Below are 23,940 nucleotides of genomic sequence, written 5' to 3'. Positions count from 1 at the left end.
AGGGAACAAATTATTCCAACGTGGCCACAATTTAGTAAAACAGGACAAATTATTATATCGTGCACGGTGCACACTAGAGATGCGCGGTTTGCGGTTACAGCCGCGGACTCCGCGGATAAACCGCGGATCGGGCGGATGACGTGACGAAAAATAATATTTTAATTAAATTCGGGCGGGTGGCGGGCGGTTGAACCAATCCAATGAAAAATATATGTATACACCAATCAGCGGATGGCGGGCGGGTGCGGTTTTGAAAATTGGTCAAAAACGTTGGTGCGGATGGATGGCGGACGGATGATGAGTTTTGTGATGCGGTTGCGGATGAAATAATAGCCCATCCGCGCATCTCTAGTGCACACGATTTACTTAAAATGAGGGAACATACATTTTTGACACATTAGTTGTGGGAACAAATTGTTAATTTGTGGCCACGATATACATACTTTTTTTGTCCTGCATGTCAAATGTGGGACTCCGTATAATTATGGTGGTTGCTTTTGCATCATTGCAAAACTTAGGCTACCCAGAATACCTTTACTAACTGCCTAGCAATGACCTTGTAATCACCTATATTTCTTAGCATTTGACTAGCAATACCATGAAACCACTCACAACGACACAGGAAAGCAACACACATTTTAGCACATAAAATTCTAAAATTGTATAGATAATAAGTCCTCAACCTAATTAGTCAAACTGAGGATACTTTATTAAGCTGATTAAAATGAAGCAGTTGACATAAAAAGATGACACATGGTATATTTTTTGTAGTGAGAAAAAAAAAGCCATAATAAATACAACTGATAGGGGCAAATATTCCCCTAAATAGAATTTCTAAAAATTGTACAGTAAAACGCTTTGCCTTTTTTCATTAAATTCCTCTAGAACCAAGAATCAAACTATAGATGATATACATATTGTGTGTACTCTATGGTTTAAGTGTGCGTGTGTGTGCGTGTTTGTGTGTGTGTGAGTAATACACACCTCTGTTCTTCTGCTCGACAGCCAGTTGTTTCTCCAGGGTTTCTCTGAGCTCTCGCTCTCTAAACAGCTCCATCTTTAGCTCCGTTTTCTCTAGCTGCACTTGTTTCTCCTGAGCGCGGGCGTTATCAATTGCCACCTTCAGCAAACCCTTCAGCAGCAGCGGGAAAAAAAACTCACGTTATACAAAGTCCACACACACCTATTCAGGAGTCAATCAACTATCCGAATGCTTTATTTTATAATAAAGCAGTGGCACTCGAAGTTTGGAAACTTCTTAGAAGAAACTTGTTTTCCAAAGTCAATGTCAAAGACGATGGTATTCAAAACAACACTGGACATGAGGGTGAACAAATGATAACAGAACTTTCATTTTTGGATGAACTGTCATTCTTCAAATAAACAGCAACATGTCATGGACACAATATAAGCTTTAATTAAACTATAACTTCTGTTCGTCAGTTTGTGAAGCAGCAGATTGTAAAAGAACGATCAAATCTTGAACTAAACAGCAGCTTGTCTCAAAACAACACTTAAAAAGGTATTTGCCGTGCAAACAGCGCGGTGACCATTTCAAAACAATTATTCCCTGTACACATGCAATTAAGCCAAATGCAATGGGCTATATCATACTAATTGTTCCTTCGTATGACCCCAATTTAGACTAAGTTGCTTTATCTCAATTTTCTGCTTGGGTTCGTTTTGTTGATTTGTGTGTGAATGTTCAATCAAAACATTACCCTGAAATCATGATTAAAGATGACTGACTGAACTGAGTCCTGCTAATTAACAATGGGGCCGAAAGCAGCGCGATAGATCTGATGGCCATATCACAAGAGCAATGAGCAAACCTCTCACTCCCCATACTGTACCCACATCATTAGTCTCAGAGGCGGTGTTAATCAACTACATTCATCTTTCTGACTGGGTCTCACTTGCATGACAACCACAGTGGTGATCAAGGTAGTCGTGGTGAATATATGCGGCTGTGCATTTGTTTTGATGGGGAAAAACATCAGCTGGAGGAGCACCCAGAAAACTAGTATTTTAACTTTTTTTACAAACCTGCCACAGGCAACTGCACCGGGTATTAACTTAGTAAAGGCACTTCTTATTAAAAATAATAGTTTTTTGATGCATATTATTCTAATATGCTGATTTGGTGCTCGAGAAAAAAATCTTCTTATTATCAATATTGGAAATTGTTTGTTAAATGTAAACAGCATGAATATTTCTTACTGTATGAATGTTTGACTTAACCTCAAGCATGATGCTAATATCACTGCACATCAGCCTCCTTTCACAATATTTTCCAAACAGTGGCTTTAGACTGCCATAAATTGTGATAAACGACTTGATGTGCCATCTCCTTCCATTATGTGTAATCTTCAGAATCACTGGTGTTCACTGTGTTATGACACATGACGTGATAAGATCATGACATGTGTCAGCTGGCCAGTCCACAGTGGGCTAAAATAGAACGTTACTATAGCAAACAGCAGATAGTCTGCTAAAATTCAAGGGAAACATTTTATTGGAATCATCATACTACTCAATTATTATGACTTATTCTTTTTTTACTTTTATATTCAGTCCAATCCATCAATTTAGTTTGTTTATTAATTTGGTTATTGAATATTTATTTCAGATATTGTGCGACAGTTTCTTTGTATGTCTTATACTTCAATAGGTAAAAAAAAACCTCAACACTCAATACCATTTTCAAATGTCCATTTGAGGGAAATTCAGTCTTAAACTGAACTTAAACCAGCCTGAGAGCCTTTGATGGTCTTAGCTGGTTTCCTAACATAACGCATTTTTGTAGTCAAGCATTTTATTAATGCTTTGTGAATAGTCTGAATTTAACCAATTCACTAATTAGTAATTAGAAGACCATCTGAATCAACCAGGGAGAACTGGATCAAGAAAGACCATTCATGGCGTATTTCACTTTCTGCTAAATATCTTCTGACAGAGAGGTCTCTTACCTGGATGTTAGTCAGAAGGGTCTCTATAGACGACAGCCCATCAGGGAAGAGGAAGGGTGAGGGGAATCCTGGAGGTAAAGTCTGACCTGCAAACGACAGCCTCTCATAGCCGTCTCTCGCCGTCGGCGTGCACATGGGGGTTTCTTCTGGTGGCAAGCAGAGAAACATACACATTCAGCACAACAGATGACACACTTCATGTAGTACTGTGCTGTAAAATAAATCATTATTTTCCTGAATTGGTGTTTATACACCCAGATTGTTTGTGAGATGTAAAATTAACATCTATACAAGCATGCCCAATCAAGCACGTATGATTGATAGCCCATTCTGTCAGTGTCACGCGGCACTCTATTATTGATGCTTCTGTATTTATAGCCGCTATAAATGCTTGAGAGATTTTACATACAGATAAAATGAGAGGCCCTTCTAAGAAATAGGCATTTGCATTTTTGGAAATTATGTGTTTCTCGGTAGCATTGAGGGCATGGATATGTTGGGAGACAAAGCCCACCCGTTCCATATGGCACGAAAACTATCTGATAGGAAAAAACTGCACTCAAGCAGATGCATATGGCTAGCTGAGATTAGCAAGGGCCCTGGCTTCTCAACAAAGGCCATATGGCACAAGGTGGTGAACCCTCATTGACCATGTTTCAACACTACTGCCGCCCCCTCAGCAGACTGGCAATGCCATTCTGGGCAAATGAATTAACTCCCTCAAAGGAATCGGTGCATAAAAAATCAATATGATTGGAAGAGATTCAAGAGGAACCTGGTAGAGCAAAACAGAGGAGGAAAATAAATATCATTTATTTTCTCTCAGTCGATGGTTGACACATAAATGTGCAGGTGTAAAATGTCACAGGTGGGGCTGCCGTTAAAACCCTCTGGAAATAAAAGAAAAAGGATTTTATGTCTACCAGACAAATAAAAACAGGGGCTGGCACATTAAAGAGTATATATTTTATCACCGAGTCCACTGGGACTTCCAGCTGAATGTCATAAGGAGAGAAAACGCTGGGATGAGCACTGTAAAGTGTGCAGCATGTCTTTACAAACAGCTTTCCAAGATTAATCACCATGTCAACTTATTAAACATTATGCTGGTAAATGAAAGGAATCTGAAGTACCTCGTATTAGAAAAACAAAAAAAAATGTAATCCCCTTTATAGTGTAGTAAACAGTTATGTTACAATCAATATGCATTACATTTACATTTATGCATTTGGCAGACACTTCAATCCAAATCCATTTACAATACATGCAACACACTTTAATAGCATGTTTCTTGGAATTAAATCCCATGACCTTGGCGTTGCTATTGCCATGTTTGACCATGAGCTACAGGAACACATGCACTGCAATAAATAATAATAATAATAGTAATAATAATAATAATAATAATAATTCTAGTGTTAGTCATTTTTTTAGTATTATTATTTCAAAAGTATTGTAAATCATTATTTAACAATTCCAACGATAAGGTATACCTTTCAGATTTATTTAATTATTCTATAATTTTTTTATATTATTATAAAAAAAAATTTTTTTAATAAAATATATTAATATTTGCCATTATTGCAATTACATTACTGCCATTACATACTGCCAAATCTGCCATTACTCAATTTGAGTGAACTAAATAGTACATATATTTTATTATATCTTATAAATATATAATTTATTATATTACATTAGCTCTATTTCAAAAATGAATTATTAGATATACATTTTAGATTCTGTAAAAAATCAGAAGACATCAGGTAGGGAGGCATTAAAACTAAATCAACAAATGTTTCAATTCATTTTCTGTAATAATATATTGGATGATGCATCATTCTAAATTCATATTTAAGTATGTTTTGTTGTAAATTATTGATATAGTTGAGGTTTGGATCTGCCTTCTTTCAGTTACCAGCCAGATCTTTAACCACTAGGCTACAGTACTACCTACCTAAATAAAAAAATAAAAAATCAAGTTAAAGTATTTAAAAAAAGTATCTGAGTTGCATCTGAAAGAGAATAACGGGAGTGAGGACAGTGAGCAGATGTCCAGTGGGGCTGAAATGTAAAGCAGATTCCTGCTCACTTCCTGTGAGCAGCCACCAGTGCCTGTCAGTGCCCTGATGACATCATCTGCCATTCATCAGTTCCGTTAGGGCAGACCTCTGCCATCTGCTGCACGGCCAATCATAACTCTACATCTCTCTCCACACACACACACACGCACACACAGGCCATCAAAACTCCACATTTATCTTAACAGCCACAGCCTTATACAGGCTATCATAGGCCTGCATCCATCACTACACACACGTAAAGGCCTCATAACCCCCTGAATCCATCTCCACACACACATGGCCAAACATGTACACACAGACTATCATAACTCACTTTAAACCACACAGCCCTGCGCTGACACTATCTTCACGCTGTCATAGCGTACTGCCAATCACAGCAGAAGTCTCACAACATTCTGCCTGCTACAAAACGAGAAAACACACAGGCCATGTCACCAACTAACAGAACACATTACAGACTGTCCAAATGGCAAGAACAAAGAAGAATATCTCAATAATACGTTCTATTAATGTAACGCATTATGAATGAATTGATAATGCCTTTTTACAGTGTAGTTCATTTTATCTGTGTGTACCATTTTGAGCATGCTAATTTCCCCCATTTTTACATTACATCACATTTTGCTGTCATAACACCCCACTTAATGTTAATCTTCAAAACACTAATAATTTAACACTGTAAAATTTACTCTTTAGCAAATTTCAAAATTAGAATAAATTTTTTATACAGTATACTATAATATTGCAATGCATAAATTAACTTCCTGACTTTAGTGTTTTATTTGAAATTTAGATCAAATATTCTAAATGAGATAATCTGTAAAAAAAAAAAATCATTATGTTTTTTTATACCTCATATTTAATTAAACACCTACAAAATTCTTGTTCATTCATTCAAAGCACAAATGGTATGGGATAAGCTATACATAGTGGTTTATACATTTATTATAAGTGTTTGTTTAAACTACTTATGGGCAATATTTTTCCTATATTATATTATATTTTACAAGATAATACAAGTAATTATAAGGTGTATTATAAGTCATTACAACATTTGTTTTAAATCATTATTAGTAATTAAAAAGCCTAGAAATCTATTTCTCATGCATTTCAGTTTAAGTATTAAACCCCAGAATAAGGCCCTCATACAGAATTAATACGTGTTTATGTGACTCCCTAAATCATGCACAAACACGGCATGACTTGAGGAGCCCCTCTTCTGCCATCAGCATTCACTAACGCCAGCCAAGGCTTGGTAACAGCTGGTCCTACATTAATTAGTTTAAAGTATTTATTTCAACCATCTCTGCAGCAGATTGCAGCAAAACATAAGAGATTATTCCGAGCATCTGCAAATGCCCTGGAAACATTCAGCCAACCAACAGTTGAATATCAGCCGCCACTATTAAGACTTTATGATTCGAAATTCTTGGACGGAGGAAAGGCCAAGAGGAGTGCTGGGAATCCATGGAGGGTCTCCACCAATCTCTCCCCGATTTAACTAGCATTTTACTCCAGATCATTACCAACAATGGGCGGCCGAATAATGAGTGTGCATGTGCTTGTAATAAAATGTAAAGAAAAAAATAATTAAGAAAATTTGTTTTAATGCTGTTTGATGGCTTAGTTTTGTGCAATCATTAACAGATCATGTAAACAGAGTGAATTATATGAATTTGATTTAATTATTACATCACAGAATAAACACAGTATGTTTTCTTCTCTTTGTCTCATTTATGGCTCTGATTTTTTGGATGCCAAACATGTAGCGAATCAGCAAATGAGAAACAATAGAGGAGAATTGGATGTCAGAAGCCTGTATTTGGTTTGCAGCCACCGTAGTCCTGGATTTGGTGTTGGCATTAATAATACATCATTGCTTAAACCAACTTCTGCTTTAGACTCAGCAGGACCTCGCCGCAAACACAATACTGGATCACAGGGTGGCTCATATTGCTTTGTTACTAGGAAACAATCTGTCATGCATTAGAAAGCAAACAGCACATTTCATCTCAAATGACCAATTCAGCTCTCAAATAACTGAAATTTGCCATTTTTTTGGTCAGTCTCCATTTACATTTGCCACACTTGAGTGCAATTGTGTCTGTGAGCATTCTCTTGTTTCTAGCACTCCATTTTGGCCAGGTTTTAGCTGTTTATTTCCTGCCATTGGTCCAGAATCATTGACTTGGACTTAATTACAGTGCCAGACGCCAGCATGATGAAGAGAGCGAAGGAGAGAGCTGTGTTTTCCAGGTGATATTTCTCCACCGGGGCTGCCAGCAGCAGCTGTGACAGGTCCGTTTGCAGCTTTCTGCCTCAAAAATGAAATCCTTATGAAATCCTTTTAGGTCAGCCGTGTCACAAATAACATTTCATGCGCAACTGTTTTGCTGGATAATAGGAGCCGCAAATAAAAATGGGACGCTGTAAATACGACGCATTTGGAATGAAATGCCATAATTTAAAACAATAACGCACATACAATCATACGTAAACATGTGCACACACACACACACACACACAAACGTGCGCACGCTGTCCCTCCCTCCCGTGGCAGCAATGGGAGTCCTTGACAGTGTGGTAGCAATGATAAATCACCTTTCCTGTTAATTCTCTCAGTCCTTATGTGTTGTGCTGCTAAAACAGGGGCTCGAAAATCAACTTGACAAAACTATAAATGTAAAAAAATATCACTTGGAGGGATCTGGGCTTATCTCCAATTTACATGTTATTAGATTTGTATTGTGAGCGGCTGCGTTGAGGAAAAGGGAAGAGCGAAAAGAGATGTTTGCGATAAGAGAAGATAAAATGTCTCGAACCACTTTTGATATCTTTGATGGAAAGTCATGACAAGGAGAGTGTAAACCACTCGACTGATTTTTAATATGATAGACAAGGCACTCTGCGATGAATTGAGTGGAAACCTTGGGAAATTTAGCAACATTCTCTCAATAAATAGCTTTAATTGACCTTGGGAGCTGAAAATGTGCCATATGTTGCAAGTTGCAGTGTTTGAATTGAGGTCCCAGTGGACCTTTCAGCTGATTTCTCCAATGAAGGCACTGAGCCGGAGGAGGGAGAGAGAGGGGGAAAAGCATTGCAGCATTTGGCTAGCCAGTCACTGTGATATATTGACAGGTGAAGCCTGTGTCCTTGCAAACCTGTGTTCCTCGCAGCAGGAGAATTGAATGTTTAAAACGTGGAGGATGTCAGTTCCCCTCTCCGCTACCTACAGCAGACAATTACATTTTATTTGACCTGCCAATGCGGGCTGAAGAAGTTGCCTCCTTCCAGGGGAGTGGTTATGACCTTTCAGTCTCATAAATGGAGACAACAGTGCATTACACAGAGGTGAATCTTTAAAACGGCATTGTCTGCTCTCTCTCTTCTGCATTCCATTAAATATTTCAACAGCAAACTGTTTTATTGACCTAACCGAAAGTGGCCAGTTTGAAGAACCTCTTTAAAAATGTTAATGTATCACTAACTCCAAAAAACAGAATGATATTTAGATAATTAAATATAAGAGCACCAAGGATATTTTTAGGTAAAAAGACAGTTTGGAGTCTGTAGTTTCATCTGACCCTGTTGCCCTCTTTCCTCTACCACTGCTTCCAGTGAACTCTTGTACTGTCCTAGAAAATAAAGGCAAGAATGCCAAAAAAGAACTTAACAAAAAAAATTTGAAACGTTAGAGAAAGGCAGAGAGAGATTTATACAGTATGGATAAAAATAATGATAAGAAAGAAGAGACTAATCACTGCTTAGTATGCAAAGACAGACAGACAGACAGATGATAGATAGATAGATAGATAGATAGATAGATAGATAGATAGATAGATAGATAGATAGATAGATAGATAGATAGATAGATAGATAGATAGATAGATAGATAGATAGATAGTAACTAGGGTACATAACAAAACATAAAAACAAGAAAAAGACAAAAGCAATGAAAGGGAAAGCAATTCTACCTTTACAGCATGTAGACCACAGAAAGAAATGTGTGCTGTGATCCGTAGTGGGCAAATTCCATTAGAATGACTTAAAGGTGCATATGTTGTGCATATGGGCACGGTGAATACACACGTGTTACAGGATTCTACCAGAATCATAGAATCACAGTAATTCTGTGTCAGGATTCTACCAGACACAGCTATCTACCGCAGAACCGCTAAACCCGCTCACACCCACTTGGCTTTGCTCTTTTCTGCTCTTTAATTCCGAGATGAAAATTAGCCATTACCAAATTCCTGCTGAGAGTCAAAGTCAAGTGCTGGAGTCGGTCGGCCCTGGATTAACAGGTAACATTTGACTTGGAAAGCCTTATCTCTGAGAAATGCACTGTGGTGTTTCTCTCTCCTCTCTCTCTCTCTCTCTCTCCTAATGTTCCCTACACTTAGAGATTAAATCGCTTGCTGCACAAACCCATTTGAGAGCACAAGGAAGGTGAGGGGGATAATCAGCACAGGCACTGGGCCGTGTTTCCTAAACGCGCTCCCAAACATTACTGTGCACGGGCATAAAATTAGCGTCGGGACCTTAAAACGCTGACATTTCGCATGACTTTTGGGAAAGTGACACCATCATATTTTCTTGTAGGATATCATTAAATTTCAACTGCCCTGTGGCAGAGACTTTCCATTAATAACCAATTCTGTGTGTCACTCCGTGCCCCTCTTCTGAAATAATGAGTCCTTTGGTTTGGCTTAATAAATTGAAACATATTCTCAAGGCCACGCTGAAGACAGCCGCACAGATGGGCAGGCGAAGGGGAGGAAATCTTCATAAATCCTTAACTGTCGCACACGGTCAGGGATAAAAACAAAAGCAGCCTTTATGGTGAGCAGTTCACCACCAGAGGAAAAAAATACAGGTCTTGTGTGGTTGCAACAAGCTACAGCAAACTGTTAAGATTATAAGACGCATGCACAGAGCATAAAATGATTGTTTGATCAAATAAATTAACAGCAATTCAACTTTTGGTTATTTTCTACTTTAAAGATCTAACAACTTACAGTTTTTAACAACATCAACTATCATTATATACTTTGGCGGGCAGTAGGGGTTTAGATCATTGTGGGCGGACTAGCCTCGCCAACAGTTCACCCAAAAATGAAAATTCTATCATCATTTACTCACCCTGTCATTCCAAACCTATATTTGGACTGTCTTCTGTGAAACACAAAAGACATTTTGAAGAGTGCTTTGTCTAAACAATTAGTATCAATGAGGTCCAAAGCAACATTGAACCCCATTGACTTTCCTTGTGAAACATTTTTCCAAATATTTCCTTTGTGTTCCAAAGATTGATGCTTTGCGATTTCATGTGCAGTATTGTCGCAGACATCTTGTTTTCTGGTAGTGGGCCATACAGCAGCGGCAAAGCAAAGAGTCTCTGATGCAAACCCCAGCAGAAGAAGATATCTTGTCTTTTTATATGGCCTGTGTCATATTTATTGCATAAAGGTCAGAGTGTTCATTTGTTCAAAGTCAGCGTTTTTCCACGCTCCTCCATGTAATAAATGCAGAGGGGATGTCATTATCGGACCGCTGAGGATTAAAGGCTTGACTGCCTGTGATGACTGCATAAAAAAGCCCCTCCACTACTTTTGTTTCTTCAAGTGAGCGTCCTACAGAAAGACCGCACTCGGCATACAATGACAACCATCGCTGCCAAAAACAGAAACTCCTCAAAGGTGGATGAAGCTTTAGCGAGAGAGGGTTGCATAACCCGATTAATAAAGGTAAAGAAGGATGAGTAAATAATGTTCTCAAAAGCCTATGAAATAATTGCCTTTTGAGAAGCAAATGTATGCAGGACTCGTATGTAGTGGAGGGTCTTGTTTAGGGTCTATGTGGGGGGTGATGATCACTAAGGTCTGGAAATCAAACATGTCTTGTGTTTACACGACACCGTTTTCAACTAAAAACGTAAAACGTTTTGGCCGTTCATTATTAGCAGGCATTACAGGAGTAATCAGCCCAAAATGAGTTCATTTATTGATCATTGAATGCTTACTGGTGCACACCCTGAAAGCTAGATTAGCCTACTACAATCACACTTTGGAAGCCTTCTGCGCAATCTAGTGCTAATCATCTCTAGAGATGGGTCTGTGTGGACATCTTTATTTATTTTTGTTAACTGGAATTGTCCTCAGCTCACATCTGTTTGAATTTTCTCTTCTTCTATCTTTTATAAATGCGCACATTTCTGTCCTTACACAGAAACAAATGTGTTTCGGCGCCAATATGTAAATGCCTTCCACATTTTACACGCAACGATATTAGAAATTCAAACAAGGAGTAAAAAACCAGACATAATCAAAACGCTTTGATAGAACAAGCACTCGAACACTGAGAAACGGAAGATAGTCTGTGGACTGATCACAGTGGAGTGCGTTCCGTCGAAGACGGGCGGACATATTAATGTGATTCGCAGCAATCCTACAGGGAATGAGGATGTTTGGGGCGACAATCGACTCTGGCACTAATCCAGGCTCTATGTACTGAGCCGCTTTGGAGACAGAAGATGAAAGACAAAAAGAAATGTAAATGTAAACTTTTTAAAAAGCAGAGCTTAGGAGCCCCCCATCTGACGCCCTCTCTCTGTGTATCTCATGCCCTCGTGAGCAAAGGAAAATGGATGCAAATCCATTTGCGTCTGGTTCACAGCTATAAAAAAATACTTAGGATTTTTAAAAGCGGGTGATGTGTTAAACGTGTGGAAATCTGTTTTGATAACATTATTCATAACACTGGCTTTGCGCAGCTTGAATTAATAACACTCCATTTACAGATGGAAGAAAGCTGGCATGGTATTTCCAGTTAAAGAGATTAATTTTTAAACACCTAATTGACAGGCTGGGGTTAGGCGGGATAAGCAACAGCATCTCCGGGCCTGTGGCTGCAAAGTCAAGGTGACTGGAACACTTAGGCGAGCTTTCAAATGCTGGAAGAGAATTAGTATTCCCGCAGTTTTTCTCCTCCCCCTATTCTCTTTTATTAGGAACGATTTTGTTCACAGTGAAAGGATATAACAGCCCTAAGTATCCGTTGATAATTATGGAACAGTGAAATTGTAAAATTTGACACACTTTACCCTAAACTCAGCAGCTTAATAAGAGAGCTGCATTACTGTGTAAGTGCCCCAATATGACATTAAAGGGATAGTTCACCCAAAAAAGAATTTATAACATTTACTCTCCCTTGTCTCGTTATAAACCAGTATGTTTTTCTTTTCTTTTGCAGAATACAGGAGACGATATTTTGGAAGTCAATGAGGTCCAAACAACAAAACAGAATCTCCATTTTGGGGTGAACTGTCCCTTTAACACAAGTTATAATGGATGTACAAAGTGAAATCAGTTTTTTATGTCAGTAAAACATCTTTTTTAGTTACGTCTGGTAAATCCGCCTGTGAACATGATGTTTACAAAAACAAACGTGCACAGAAAACAATGATCTTTGAGGTATTTAATTGTTATGTCTGGGACGTCTGGGTCGTAGAAAGTCAGGGTCAACCTTACCTTAACACAACAGTTGTTCTTAAGCTTTTTGCATCTTGAATTGCAAATTAGCATAAACGGCATTGCTAATGGTTACATTTCGTCTGTCCAAGGGCAAGCAAATGATAAATATGTTCACAGCAGTGCGCATACCGTTAAGGGCAGATGCTAAGTACAAGGGATATGTACTTAGAATTCACAAAGAGACTGTCCATGCTGCACAATGAACCATGTTCATTCTAATTGCCCTTGTAGTGCAAAACAAAAAGAAACTCACTTGCAAACTGAGCGAAAGGAAACTGGTGGAACTACCAGTGCAATCAAAAAGCGAAGCCCTAACCCTCTAGGCCAAGAGCTGCATCTTTCCTTTTTATCAGAGCAGGTGTCTCTGCAGCACATTGCTCCCTTTGAAATGAAGGATAACATAAAACGGCCCTGGCGTGTTGTGATGGACAAGGAGATTTCACCTTCTCTAGTGAATGATAATACATTATTAAATTTGCCTCTCTGCTTGTGAGATACTCTTAGCTGACCACAGCATATTTATCTCTCTATCTAAGCCTTACATCTTGGCAGGAGAAAGCATTCTGACACTTTTAAGGCATTTCAAAGATTAGAAAGAATCACTCGCTTTTCAACATTCCTAAAAGCACTGTCTTTCTTGTGGAATGTGATTAGCAGTCCATGGTATCACGTAATGGAACATTCATGAGGGAGAACAAATATCCAAATGAAGCGCCATGTCCTGGAGGGACGGCCCACGTTTGCATCATCAGCACTATTTGTTTCGCTGCTCACAAACTTGATTGATCCTCTATTGAATGTTTTTTTTCTTTCTTTTCGCACCCCTTCATTTCGACAGAACACACTGACAAGTTGTTTGATCATACACCACGATTGTCTGCCAAGTCACATTTCAGATCCCCAATGGCTAATGATCCAGCCTTTTGTCTTAGGAAAAGTCGGCCGAGTCAGCACAAGCCTCAGTCCGTTTCACTTTTGAAGCCAGAATCTCAAGGACACTTAAAAAGGCAATAGAAAACATGCTTGGAAAGCAAGTGTGTCTGATGAAAGGAGAGTGTGCAAGTATACCATGATCAGACATGAAGTTAAAGAACCGGAGGTGTGTTGTAAGTAACATGTTAGCTAAGCAAAAACCAATGTCTCTATAACAATGCAAGATGGTGTTCATAAAACTTCTGGACCGGAAACATTTCTGAACTAACTACTGTATTCCTCGCTCAATAGTTTTGGCTTCTGGTTGATCAAACCGAAATCAGTGTAACACATTAAAAGAAATGCTTGATACGCAATCAAATGTTTTTTGTTTTTTTTACTTTTGACTTTTCGAATTCCACCACAATAATTAACAGGTACTTACAGGTACTTAACAGTTGCATTTCTTGAAAACCATGACATCTTTCAACTGTGACTTCATATCTAACAATGTGACTATTTCTTATCTTAAAATTTGTGTCACAATTACCTGTTTTATTTATTTTATTTTTTACTCTGAGGCAGAAATAGTCTTCCATAGTTACAAGTAACTTTCTGTTCATTTTTGTATTTACAGACTACTACAGTGGAAAACATCCCACTTTCCGAATCTTGCTATATGATACAGCATGAATCAAACATCATAATGTTTACTTTGTTCAAAAGGTCCACCAAATTTGTACAATTTCCTGCAGTACGCTAAGTGAAATTAGCCATATTATTTCTCAAGCGTTACGCTCTAAATGAAATAAAGCCTCTGTCCTTAGGGTTTGTGAAGACAATTACATCAGCGAAGCAATCTAATGAGTTTTCATTCTTGCACTGCAAGAACAATATCTAATTCTGCAAGATACAAAAAAAAAAAAAATCACAGTAGATTTCCCACTCCCTTCATGTCTATTAAATTTAATGTCATGAAACTTGAAAATCCAAGATCTTACAATGTTAGTCCATCTGCAAGTAACAATACACAAATGTAATGTTACATGCAGTCAGACTAACCTTAAAAGTATAAAAGCATGGTTTTTGTACACCACTTTTTTAATGATTCATATTTTTCACTTTCATTTGAGTTTTTAAAGGCAAAGAACTTTTATTTTCGCATCTTTTGATGTTCTTAGGGATGAGGTATTTTATGATGAAATCATATAATGGCTAACACATGCTTTGCCATTCACTGACCAGCTGGCAAATTATCGGAGTGATACTGCGGCTGCCATGCTCCATTATTCATATGACTGCATCTCTGCGCTTGTCTGTTTGGCCAAATCAGATCCGATTATTCCACGCACATTTAATGCTGAATTCAGAGGAGGGGGTGTACGCATCAATCACTCGCATAACCAAAGTCATGATGTACTGTCAATAGAGAGACTCAGTGATGGTACAGTGTTTCTGTAGTCACACAATATGCTTGTGATGAGGATGTGGTCATTTACGTATTTGAATACTGTGGTAACTACGAAAGGGGGAAAGGGTAATAATCATACATACACTTGTAAAATGATTATTTGTAGCAATACTCAATAAGAAGTGATGCTTTATGTAGACCTACAAAGAAATTATTTCATGATCAGGTGTGATCATTTCCCCCGTTTTTTCAGGACATTTAGGACAATTTTAAGCATTATAAAAAATGTGGTACAAAAAAAGTACAGGAAAAAGTGTTTGTGCACTTTTACAATACGAACATCCTTTACACAAATCAAATTTCGCATAACTAAACATGCCATGTGGCATCAACATTACATTGCCACTCATCAATGTCATCACATATGACTCATCTGTTATGATCAATAATGCAGAAATAATTTATGTGAGAGCAGCTCTCATTTGGTAAAAATAAACCTCTACCATTCCTTTGGGTAAGTGAAACTGTTTGCAGTTATTATCCCATAAATTACTCTTCTAGTGTTGTTATTGTGCGGCGCTAAGCTACAGCGCCCGCCCATATGTGGATATATTCACGAGCGGCTCCCCCAAGGAGAGGAACCATGTTAAATGTTTGATGTCCAAAATGAGTTTACTGCCAAAGGCTTTAGAGCCTTTCAAATTTCCTTGTTTGTCAACTACCTGCTGTTTCACAAGAGCGAGGCTTGTCAAAAACAATTCTGACAGATTCCCTTTGTGAAGCAATTCAATTAGTCCAGACTTTATAATAAATGTGAGCAAACTGTTCGCTTTTTTGCTTCACTTCAAGGTAAAGCGCTACTTAAAGCGGTCTAAAATTCTGCTTGCACAGATATGCTGGCAAAACATGACAGAGATGAAGGACACCAAAGAGTAGCTAACAATGTATTATTTTATAGAACTTTTTAATTTATTAACTGAGAGTGATAGCATTGAGGTCTTAAATCGAGAAGTTCCTTGTCTTTTTGAGTGAATCATTACAACACAAAAGATATTTAATGAAACACTGATTTATTCAGTAATGAAACAATTTAGTGTTCATATGAATGAGTCATTGAATAATTCAGTTAACTGATTTGTTCAAACCAATTGGAACTAAACACTCTGGAACAAAACAGGTTACTGTCTGTGAGTGTATTACTGAATCATTAACTAAACTGATTTATTCAAAATACATTGATTCATTCAGGAACAAAACAAGAGACTGTCTTTATGAGTGAGTCACTGGATCATTTACTCAAACAGATTCATTCATTCCTAATTCATTTAGGAACAAAACACTGAGACTGTGTGTTGGTCGGAAGCACACAACGATAATGCTTTGACTTTGTTGGGAACTAGTTTTGGAACAAAAATACACAAAATAACTGGCAAAATTGTAAAAATTACCTAAAATTGAAGCTACTTAAAATGAACCTCTTTTTTTTATTGAACTGTTCATTCATTTATTCAAACAGATTCATTAATTCCTGATTCACTTAGGAAGAGGAACATTCATTTAAAAATGAACTTCTTTATTGAACTGTTGTATTGAAGAAATATCACATACATGATTGTGCGGTATCATTATCACAACAGCACTCTTGCTTGTGTGACACTGCTTAAATGTGAAGTGATATTCTAACTGCATGAGACACAAAAACTGTCCCAAACTCATCTGCTGCCTGAACTTGCTTGGATACAGGTGACGTAAACAACTCAATCGTAATATGTCACACTGAAATCGAAAGTGCACGACGTAGCATTAATTTAATGCTCTGCCAGGACCATAAAGATCAAACAAGTGGAGAAATATCATTAAACCATTGGAATGTAATCTCATTTGTCTAAACAAACTGATCCAATGAACAACCCTAATTAAAAAGCCTGCCATAAACAAAAGCAGGCCAAGCCAGACGAGCCCCTCCTCTTTAACAATGGGACACATTTATTTTATTAATCTAATGCATCATGTATCATATCATTACAGTTCAATATATCTATCATTAATTTTATTCCCTTCACTTAAGGCTTTTATTGGGATTACTTTGGTTATTAGTTGGTCTAATGTATTGGTTACCTCCAGATCCGGCGCTACGATCTCTCTCATCTCGCGGCATAAACCTGTGCGTGTTATTCAAATTGCCTCATTTATTATGATAGCTTCCTCATGTAAATTGTGCTGACTGCTCGCCCTTGCACAGTCCTCATTAGACTAATGAAAACCTTCAAACGAAAAAACTAAACAACCTGCCAAATAAAGGTCTGAGGTTATTATGAAAATTACAACTCTGGGAGCCAGGAGAAGCTCTGTTCATTAATTCATGCTCAGCAAATTGGTAACTAATTTAGTTGCACTCCTCTGCATTAATGGATTATTTTATAAAAATGTTTTCCACAGCCCGAGACCTTTGCCGCACACGTTAGAGAGCTTTGGATTCTAATCAAGAGGAGTGACATATTAAGCATGCCAAGCATCTGAATGATAATGCAGCAGCGATGCAAATAGACAATGTGGATTTTCACTCGGTCGGAGAGAATCAGGACCAATATAACTCAATTGATATCTTAAGGGGCTGGTGGAACCGTGGCGTGCTGGGGGATTAGACAGATCCATCTCCACATCTCTATTGGGGAACGATAGGAAAAAATGAATCACGCGTACTGTGATAATGTTATCATAAACAGGCCAAGATGTCAGTGGCCTCGTATAGTACACAATCAGTCACTAGAAACGTGAGATCGAGAATGAACAAAACACATCGACCGCACACACCAATCCCCCTAAGACCCACACAAAAACCTCATCTTCAGCCCCCCCCCACCCATCACACCTAAGGTCTGACCTGTAAATTCATATAATCATGCTAATTACTTTGATTCACAGGCTTGGTTGGTCTATGGGAGAGAGCTACACAGCGCCTCCTCTCCGGGCAGATCCAGCAGGGGACGTGCAGCCCAGTGATTTCCACCGTGGTTTTAATGTCATTATCACCCTCTCCAACACTTCCCCAGCCCTGCATTCCGCCTGGAGACAATTCTCAAATCTATTATATGCATCATTTTGTGTTTATGCAAAGCATATGAGAGGACACTTCATTTTTTCTTTGCCAGATAAAAGTAAATATTGAAAACTGAAAAGTATAGAAATTTGTCAAATGTTTAACAGCCTCCAATTTTATACTCAAGTGCTGAAGATTTGTTTGGATTGAATATAGTAATAAAAAATAAAAAAAAGGCATCTGGGAATCATAATCAATGTCTAAATGTGTGTTCTTAAAGTTTTTAAATGGACACTCCACCTGTGTTTATTAAATTATTTGGTTACACTTTACAATAAGGTTCATTAGTTAACATTAGTTAACTACCTTAGTTAACATGAACTAAGAATGAACAACTCTTCTTCAGCATTTATTAATCTTAGTTAATATTAATTTAAACATTTACTAATACGTTATCAAAATCAAAGGTTGTATTTGTTAACATTAGTTAATGTACTGTGAACTAACATAAACAATGTATTTTTATTAACTAACATTAACAAAGATTAATAAATACTCTAACAAATGTATTGCTTATTGTTAGTTCATGTTAGCTAATACATTAACTAATGAACCTTATTGTAAAGTGTTACCAATTATTTTTGTTCAGAGTGTAAATTGATCAGGTTGGATGGATTTCAAAGTGTCTAAAATATAAGATCCGAAAGATTTTATTGAATGATAATGAAACAATTATTGCACTCTTAGCAAAAAAGTACTATGGCAGTACCATGGTGCAGTGATAGCCTATTATAAATGGTAATGTTAAGGTACTAAGATAGACTACCTTTCAAAAGTTTGGGGATAGTAAGATTGTTTATGTTTTTGAAAGAAGAGTATTGTGCTTACCTAGGCAGCATTTATTTGATCAAAAATATATGTTTTGATCTGAAATATTATTACAATTTTTAATATATTTTCTGTTTTAATATATTCAAAATTTTTATTTATTCCTGTGATGGCAAATCTGATATTTGATCAATTTTATGGATTCTTGCTGAATTAAAGTATTAATTTCTTTAAAAAATAAAATAAAAATCTTATTGAAACAGTAGTATATATATCATTCTACTAGGTACATGCATAGCTATAGTTATCAACATATTTCTATACTAAGCTTTTTAATTAATAGTGAAAGTTACTATTACTTGCACTTACTTAAAACCCAATTACAATCCAAACAAACATATTTGTACCAAGTTTTCTGTATAAAAGAGAGATTAAAGGATTAGTTCACTTCAGAATTAAAATTTCCTGATAATTTACTCACCCCTACGTCATCCACGATGTCCATGTCTTTCTTTCGTCAGTCGAAAAGAAATTAAAGTTTTTGAGGAAAACATTCCAGGATTTGTCTCCATATAGTGGACTTCAATAGGGTAAAATGGTTTGAAGGTCCAAATTGCAGTTTCAATGCAGCTTCAAAGGGCTCTACACGATCCCAGCCGAGGAATAAGGGTCTTATCTAGCGAAACGATCTGCCATTTTCTAAAAATAAATAAACATTTATATACTTTTTAACCACAAATGCTCACCTTGCACTAGCTGCGATGCGCCACACATTACGCAATCACATTGAAAGGTCACGCGTGACGTAGGCGCAAGTGCCGACCAACTGTTTACAAAGCAAACGTGCAAAGACTAATTCAAACGCCATTTACAAGATAAATAAATAAATAAATAAATAAAAGGTAAAACAACGATGTCGGACGATTTTGAAGTTGGAGCAGAAAATAAGATGGAGTTTTTCGCTCTACCCTACCTTTTTGAACCGGAACACGAGTGGCCTTTCAACGTTATTACGTAATATGTGGCGCATCGCAGAGCTACTGCAAGATGAGCATTTGTGGGTAAAAGTTTTTTTTTTTTTTTTTTTTTTTTTAAATGACCTATCGTTTTGCAAGATAAGACCCTTATTCCGCGGCTGGGAACGCGTAGAGCCCTTTGAAGCTGCATCGAAACTGCAATTTGGACCTTCAAACCATTGTACCCTATTGAAGTCCACTATATGGAGAAAAATCCTGGAATGTTTTGAAGAAAGAAAGACATGAACATCTTGAATGACGAGGGGGTGAGTAAATTATCAGGATATTTTAATTCTGAAGTGAACTAGTGAACTTTTACCGTGTAATAAGAAAAAATATCATGGAAACCAATAACATGATTTTTTGCACAGTAGTGTCATACCCCAAAGTGTTTCACAGATATTTCCATAGAATAAAACAATAGAGCTATTTTGTTGGATTTAGGTACTGAACTCTGACCTTTCTCGAGGTGCATTCTTTTGGCCTCATGGCCGATGTCGTGAGTTGCCAGGTCGCCCTCTTTAGGCCCGGGTAAGATGCTGGGAGACAGACCCAAAAATGCCTGGTTCATCGACAGTCCATTTTGATGCACAGCTTTGAGAGAACACAGAGACACATTATTCCCATCTCCACACGCTCTCAATTGACAACGCAAAACACCTCGAGTGATAAATAATTATTCTAGTTGAAAAGAGCCCTCGTCGTCCAGTGGCCAGAGAAGGTTAATACGTCCTTGGCTTTCAACTGTTTGTGACTTGTGGTATACCTCATCTCCAAATCAATGCACCAGTCAATCAAAATCACATTTGCCACTCTGTCTGGCGTGTGCAATTCTCAGTGCAATTCTCTATGACATCTGAGATGAGGCGACAGAACTTGTTGAAAACCTGTTTATGATTAAAAAGGCATTTTTACAAAAACCTGCGATTCACTAGATTCACTGATTGAAATACATAAAATCAAACATTCAATGGGTTCCTAAAGTCTGAGACCACTAGTGAAAATGATTTAGCATTTTTATAATTTAATAAAACATTTTCATTACAAAAATGTATTATAAAAAATAACCAATTCATTAAATAATGGGTTTTGCTTTAACAACAAGAGAGCTGGAGCTGCATGAACTCCACGAGTTTGTGTAAAATCTGATTATGTTGATTTGAGTTCACATGATTTGTGATGATCCAAAGAGCATCTTGAGCTTTAATGGAAGCAAGAACATCTGACCATCGGTACAAAGTTGTTCACATGATCAATGTCACACATTTAATGATTTGATTTTGAATTGGGCAGTCTTATTTTGTGTCTAAATGCCTTATAAGATCTCTGTTCATAAGTTCTTTAACCATTTTAACAACGTATTTCCAGGTTCAAACCCCAGCTTTTCAATGTAACTTTTGGAGCTCATATAAGTTTTTAATCAAAATAAACACTCACTCGTTAAGACACCGCTTCCAGAATAACATTATAAAACATGGTAGAATATTTCAGAGATGACGAGAAACATACATCCAGGCTCTCTCAGTGATTAAGGACATGGTTTTTATTTTATGACACAGCTAATGATGAAAACATTTGAGGTCTGTCTTTGCACAACATGAGCAGAACCAAACTTAAAGATAGTTAATATCTCTTTGCCATCTGTTGAAAACAACAGAAAGCAGGAAGGGGCGCACGTGTGCTACGCTCTTAACAAGAGGCACTTTTAGTGCGGCATTTAGCAGCTCTTGAATGTATGTGCGCCTGTGTGCGGAGACGCTGGAAAAGACGAGGGAGAGAAATTGAGAGACAAAGAGAGTGGGAGAGAGATTTATGAGGTGAACATACGCATTCTGTCGGAGGAGCTCTCCGTGTGCGCGGGAGAGCTGGAGACGCTGCTGCTGCGCTGGGATGAGGGACGGCTCCCCGGCCTCCTGCCGTCTTCCAGAGAGGGGGCAGGGGAGGGACTGTCGGGGACCCGTTCCTGCACAGCCAACAGGAAAAACAAACACAGCCAGGGCGGCCATTACATGACACATTCTTTTCAGCAACACACCTCTATGGACACACAAGCGTCCATGCTTTTTTTTTTCTTGCTTTTTTTGAGGCACCGCCCCCCCTTCCCCTTCTCTGCATCCTTTCCTTGCTTTCTTCCCAGGCTATTGTCTGACAGACTGTTCCCTGCAATGCCGTATGAAAGCAAGGATCGCGCACCACCCAGCCCCCTCCACCTTCCCCCAATGGCTGATGAGAGATGTGCACGACACAATGAGAGAACGGCGCTGTGGGTTACCTTAATCACTGATGTCACCATTCGGGATGGGGCACTCTGTCCCTGTGCTGCGGCGGCCATATTGGCGATGGTGCTGAGGTGGTTCATCTGACTCATCGCCATGGTGACGGATGCGGGAGGCAGGCTGACAGGGATCAGGGGGTGGGGCATCATCATAAACGGCAGTTCCAAGCCTGAAGATGAGAGGGGAAAGTAGCTGATTAATTAATCATTTCTGGCATTAAGTTGTGTGCAAATGGAAGACGCGTGTGCGACAGAAAAGAAAGCGTACTGCTGAAGAAGAGAGGAAGATTTAAAGGAGAAACGCTATGAATTATTCACACGTGACCTATCGTGCGAGCGACGTGGCTTACAGAGTAAATATTCATTAAATAATAATCGTCACATTAGATAGTGTATTATATTAAAGCTATTGACGACTACAAAAAAATATTTTCAAGCCATTATGGTTATTAGAAACATAAATATTCACTTTTGTTTTTAATAATACATATCGCTGTTAATAATATATAGCGTTCTGGTGATTACAGTCATAATAACCTAATAATTGTGAGATTTAAACTAATCTTTATTATGTTGGGAAAGGGAAAAATTATGGAAATATTTCACCATTAATAGTAAATGCATTCAAAATATCTGTGGAAAAAGAAGGCAAACATGAAAGGCATTAGTTAAAATGAGCAAAAATGAGCCAATTAAAACTAAGTGTGTATCATGAGATGCCTACAAGCTAATTACGAGTATTTGTGCCAGAAACTCCATTACTTGTATAACAGAGTACATTTATAACGTCATTTTTTTCAAGTCCTTGATAGTTACACGGGATTGAAATAATTAAGACATTCAAAGTATTTTGATGAGGAAAACCAGATCCTGCAGGAGGACATGTGATTGTACTGTTAAACTCATATATAAAACTAATGCGAACTGTGCTACATTCTTAGACAGTGATTAAATGGGTAGAAAGGAAGCTGTCCCGCTTTTTCAAAGGACATATGCACACAAATAAGGTCACAGCCTAGTGTGTGTCCCTGAACTAAAGACCCACTCACTCCCACTCCTGACTTTGAACTAAAGGATCAAAAGTAACTGAGAGAAATTTCAGTCTCGGACGGTCAAAGGCACCACTCGAGCGCTTGAAAGAAAACTTGAGCGTTCGCAGTGGATCCGATCGAGCGGGCGGCCCCGTGCTCCATCCCACACTTCCCCGATATCGCCTGGCTCAAGGTAACAGGAGACACAGAGGGATAAACCAGTGAGTTGTTTTTGTGCGAAATATCAGTGGCCAAGGGCTGTGAGACAGTCTACATCAGAAAAAAACGAAAAACGAAAATAAAAAAAAGGGGAGGATGGAGGGGGTCCCTTCAGTGTGAACGCTCTTCGGTGAAGCATTGTGCATTTCCATAAGAAAGATGACCAGCAGATGCACAGGGAAAACACATTCCCTGACATTAAAAAGGAGGCTGAGATTAAAAGAACGAGAGGCCAAGCAGCACCTTGTAAAGGCGTCTCTCCTCGAGTGCCGAGTCTGAATCAATTACCACTCGCAGGACCGGACTCAATTAAAACCTGCCACGGCGCCAGCGTGTGATTGCAGGATACTTACAGCGCCACGCCGAAACAAATTGAGAGAGGCATTCATGCACGTATCTACCTTTCAAAGCTTTCGAGAGCCGGATTGAGTGCCGGCGCGCCTTTGTGATTCGCTCAAGAAGATCTGACTGGATTTCAGGAAATCAACATTTACAAGAGAGGGGAGAAACGTATTAAAGTCTGATATGACTTTGCTTTTGTCATTTAAATGGGCGTCCTTTATCAGCCTGGCGGTGAATGATGTCTGTTGTGTTGACCGACTTCCACAAAGCAGAACTCT

General features: G+C 38.2%; 1 protein-coding gene across 8 annotated transcripts in view; it reads right to left on the bottom strand.

The window, feature by feature from the left end:
• Positions 1 to 23,940, bottom strand: part of dachd (dachshund d) — a 109,076-nt gene that overhangs the window by 10,026 nt on the left and 75,110 nt on the right. For 4 of the 8 annotated variants that reach the window (XM_082176556.1, XM_082176558.1, XM_082176554.1 and 1 more), the window contains 5 exons: positions 22,068 to 22,240; positions 21,623 to 21,758; positions 20,255 to 20,389; positions 2,970 to 3,115; positions 985 to 1,132 (listed from right to left, as the gene is read on the bottom strand). In XM_082176556.1, coding sequence (XP_082032682.1) covers positions 985 to 1,132; positions 2,970 to 3,115; positions 20,255 to 20,389; positions 21,623 to 21,758; positions 22,068 to 22,240 — 738 coding nt within the window. Of the gene's footprint in view, positions 1 to 984; positions 1,133 to 2,969; positions 3,116 to 17,824; positions 17,978 to 20,254; positions 20,390 to 21,622; positions 21,759 to 22,067; positions 22,241 to 23,940 lie in introns of all 8 variants that reach the window. The other 4 variants (XM_082176552.1, XM_082176551.1, XM_082176553.1 and 1 more) reach the window with 2 other exon arrangements.

The sequence above is a fragment of the Leuciscus leuciscus genome (genome assembly GCF_965113295.1).
Source record: "Leuciscus leuciscus genome assembly, chromosome: 7".
In the NCBI taxonomy this organism is placed as follows: Eukaryota; Metazoa; Chordata; class Actinopteri; order Cypriniformes; family Leuciscidae; genus Leuciscus; species Leuciscus leuciscus.
The sequence above is the reverse complement of the archived record's forward strand: the minus strand, read 5'-3'. Positions and strand labels throughout refer to the sequence as shown.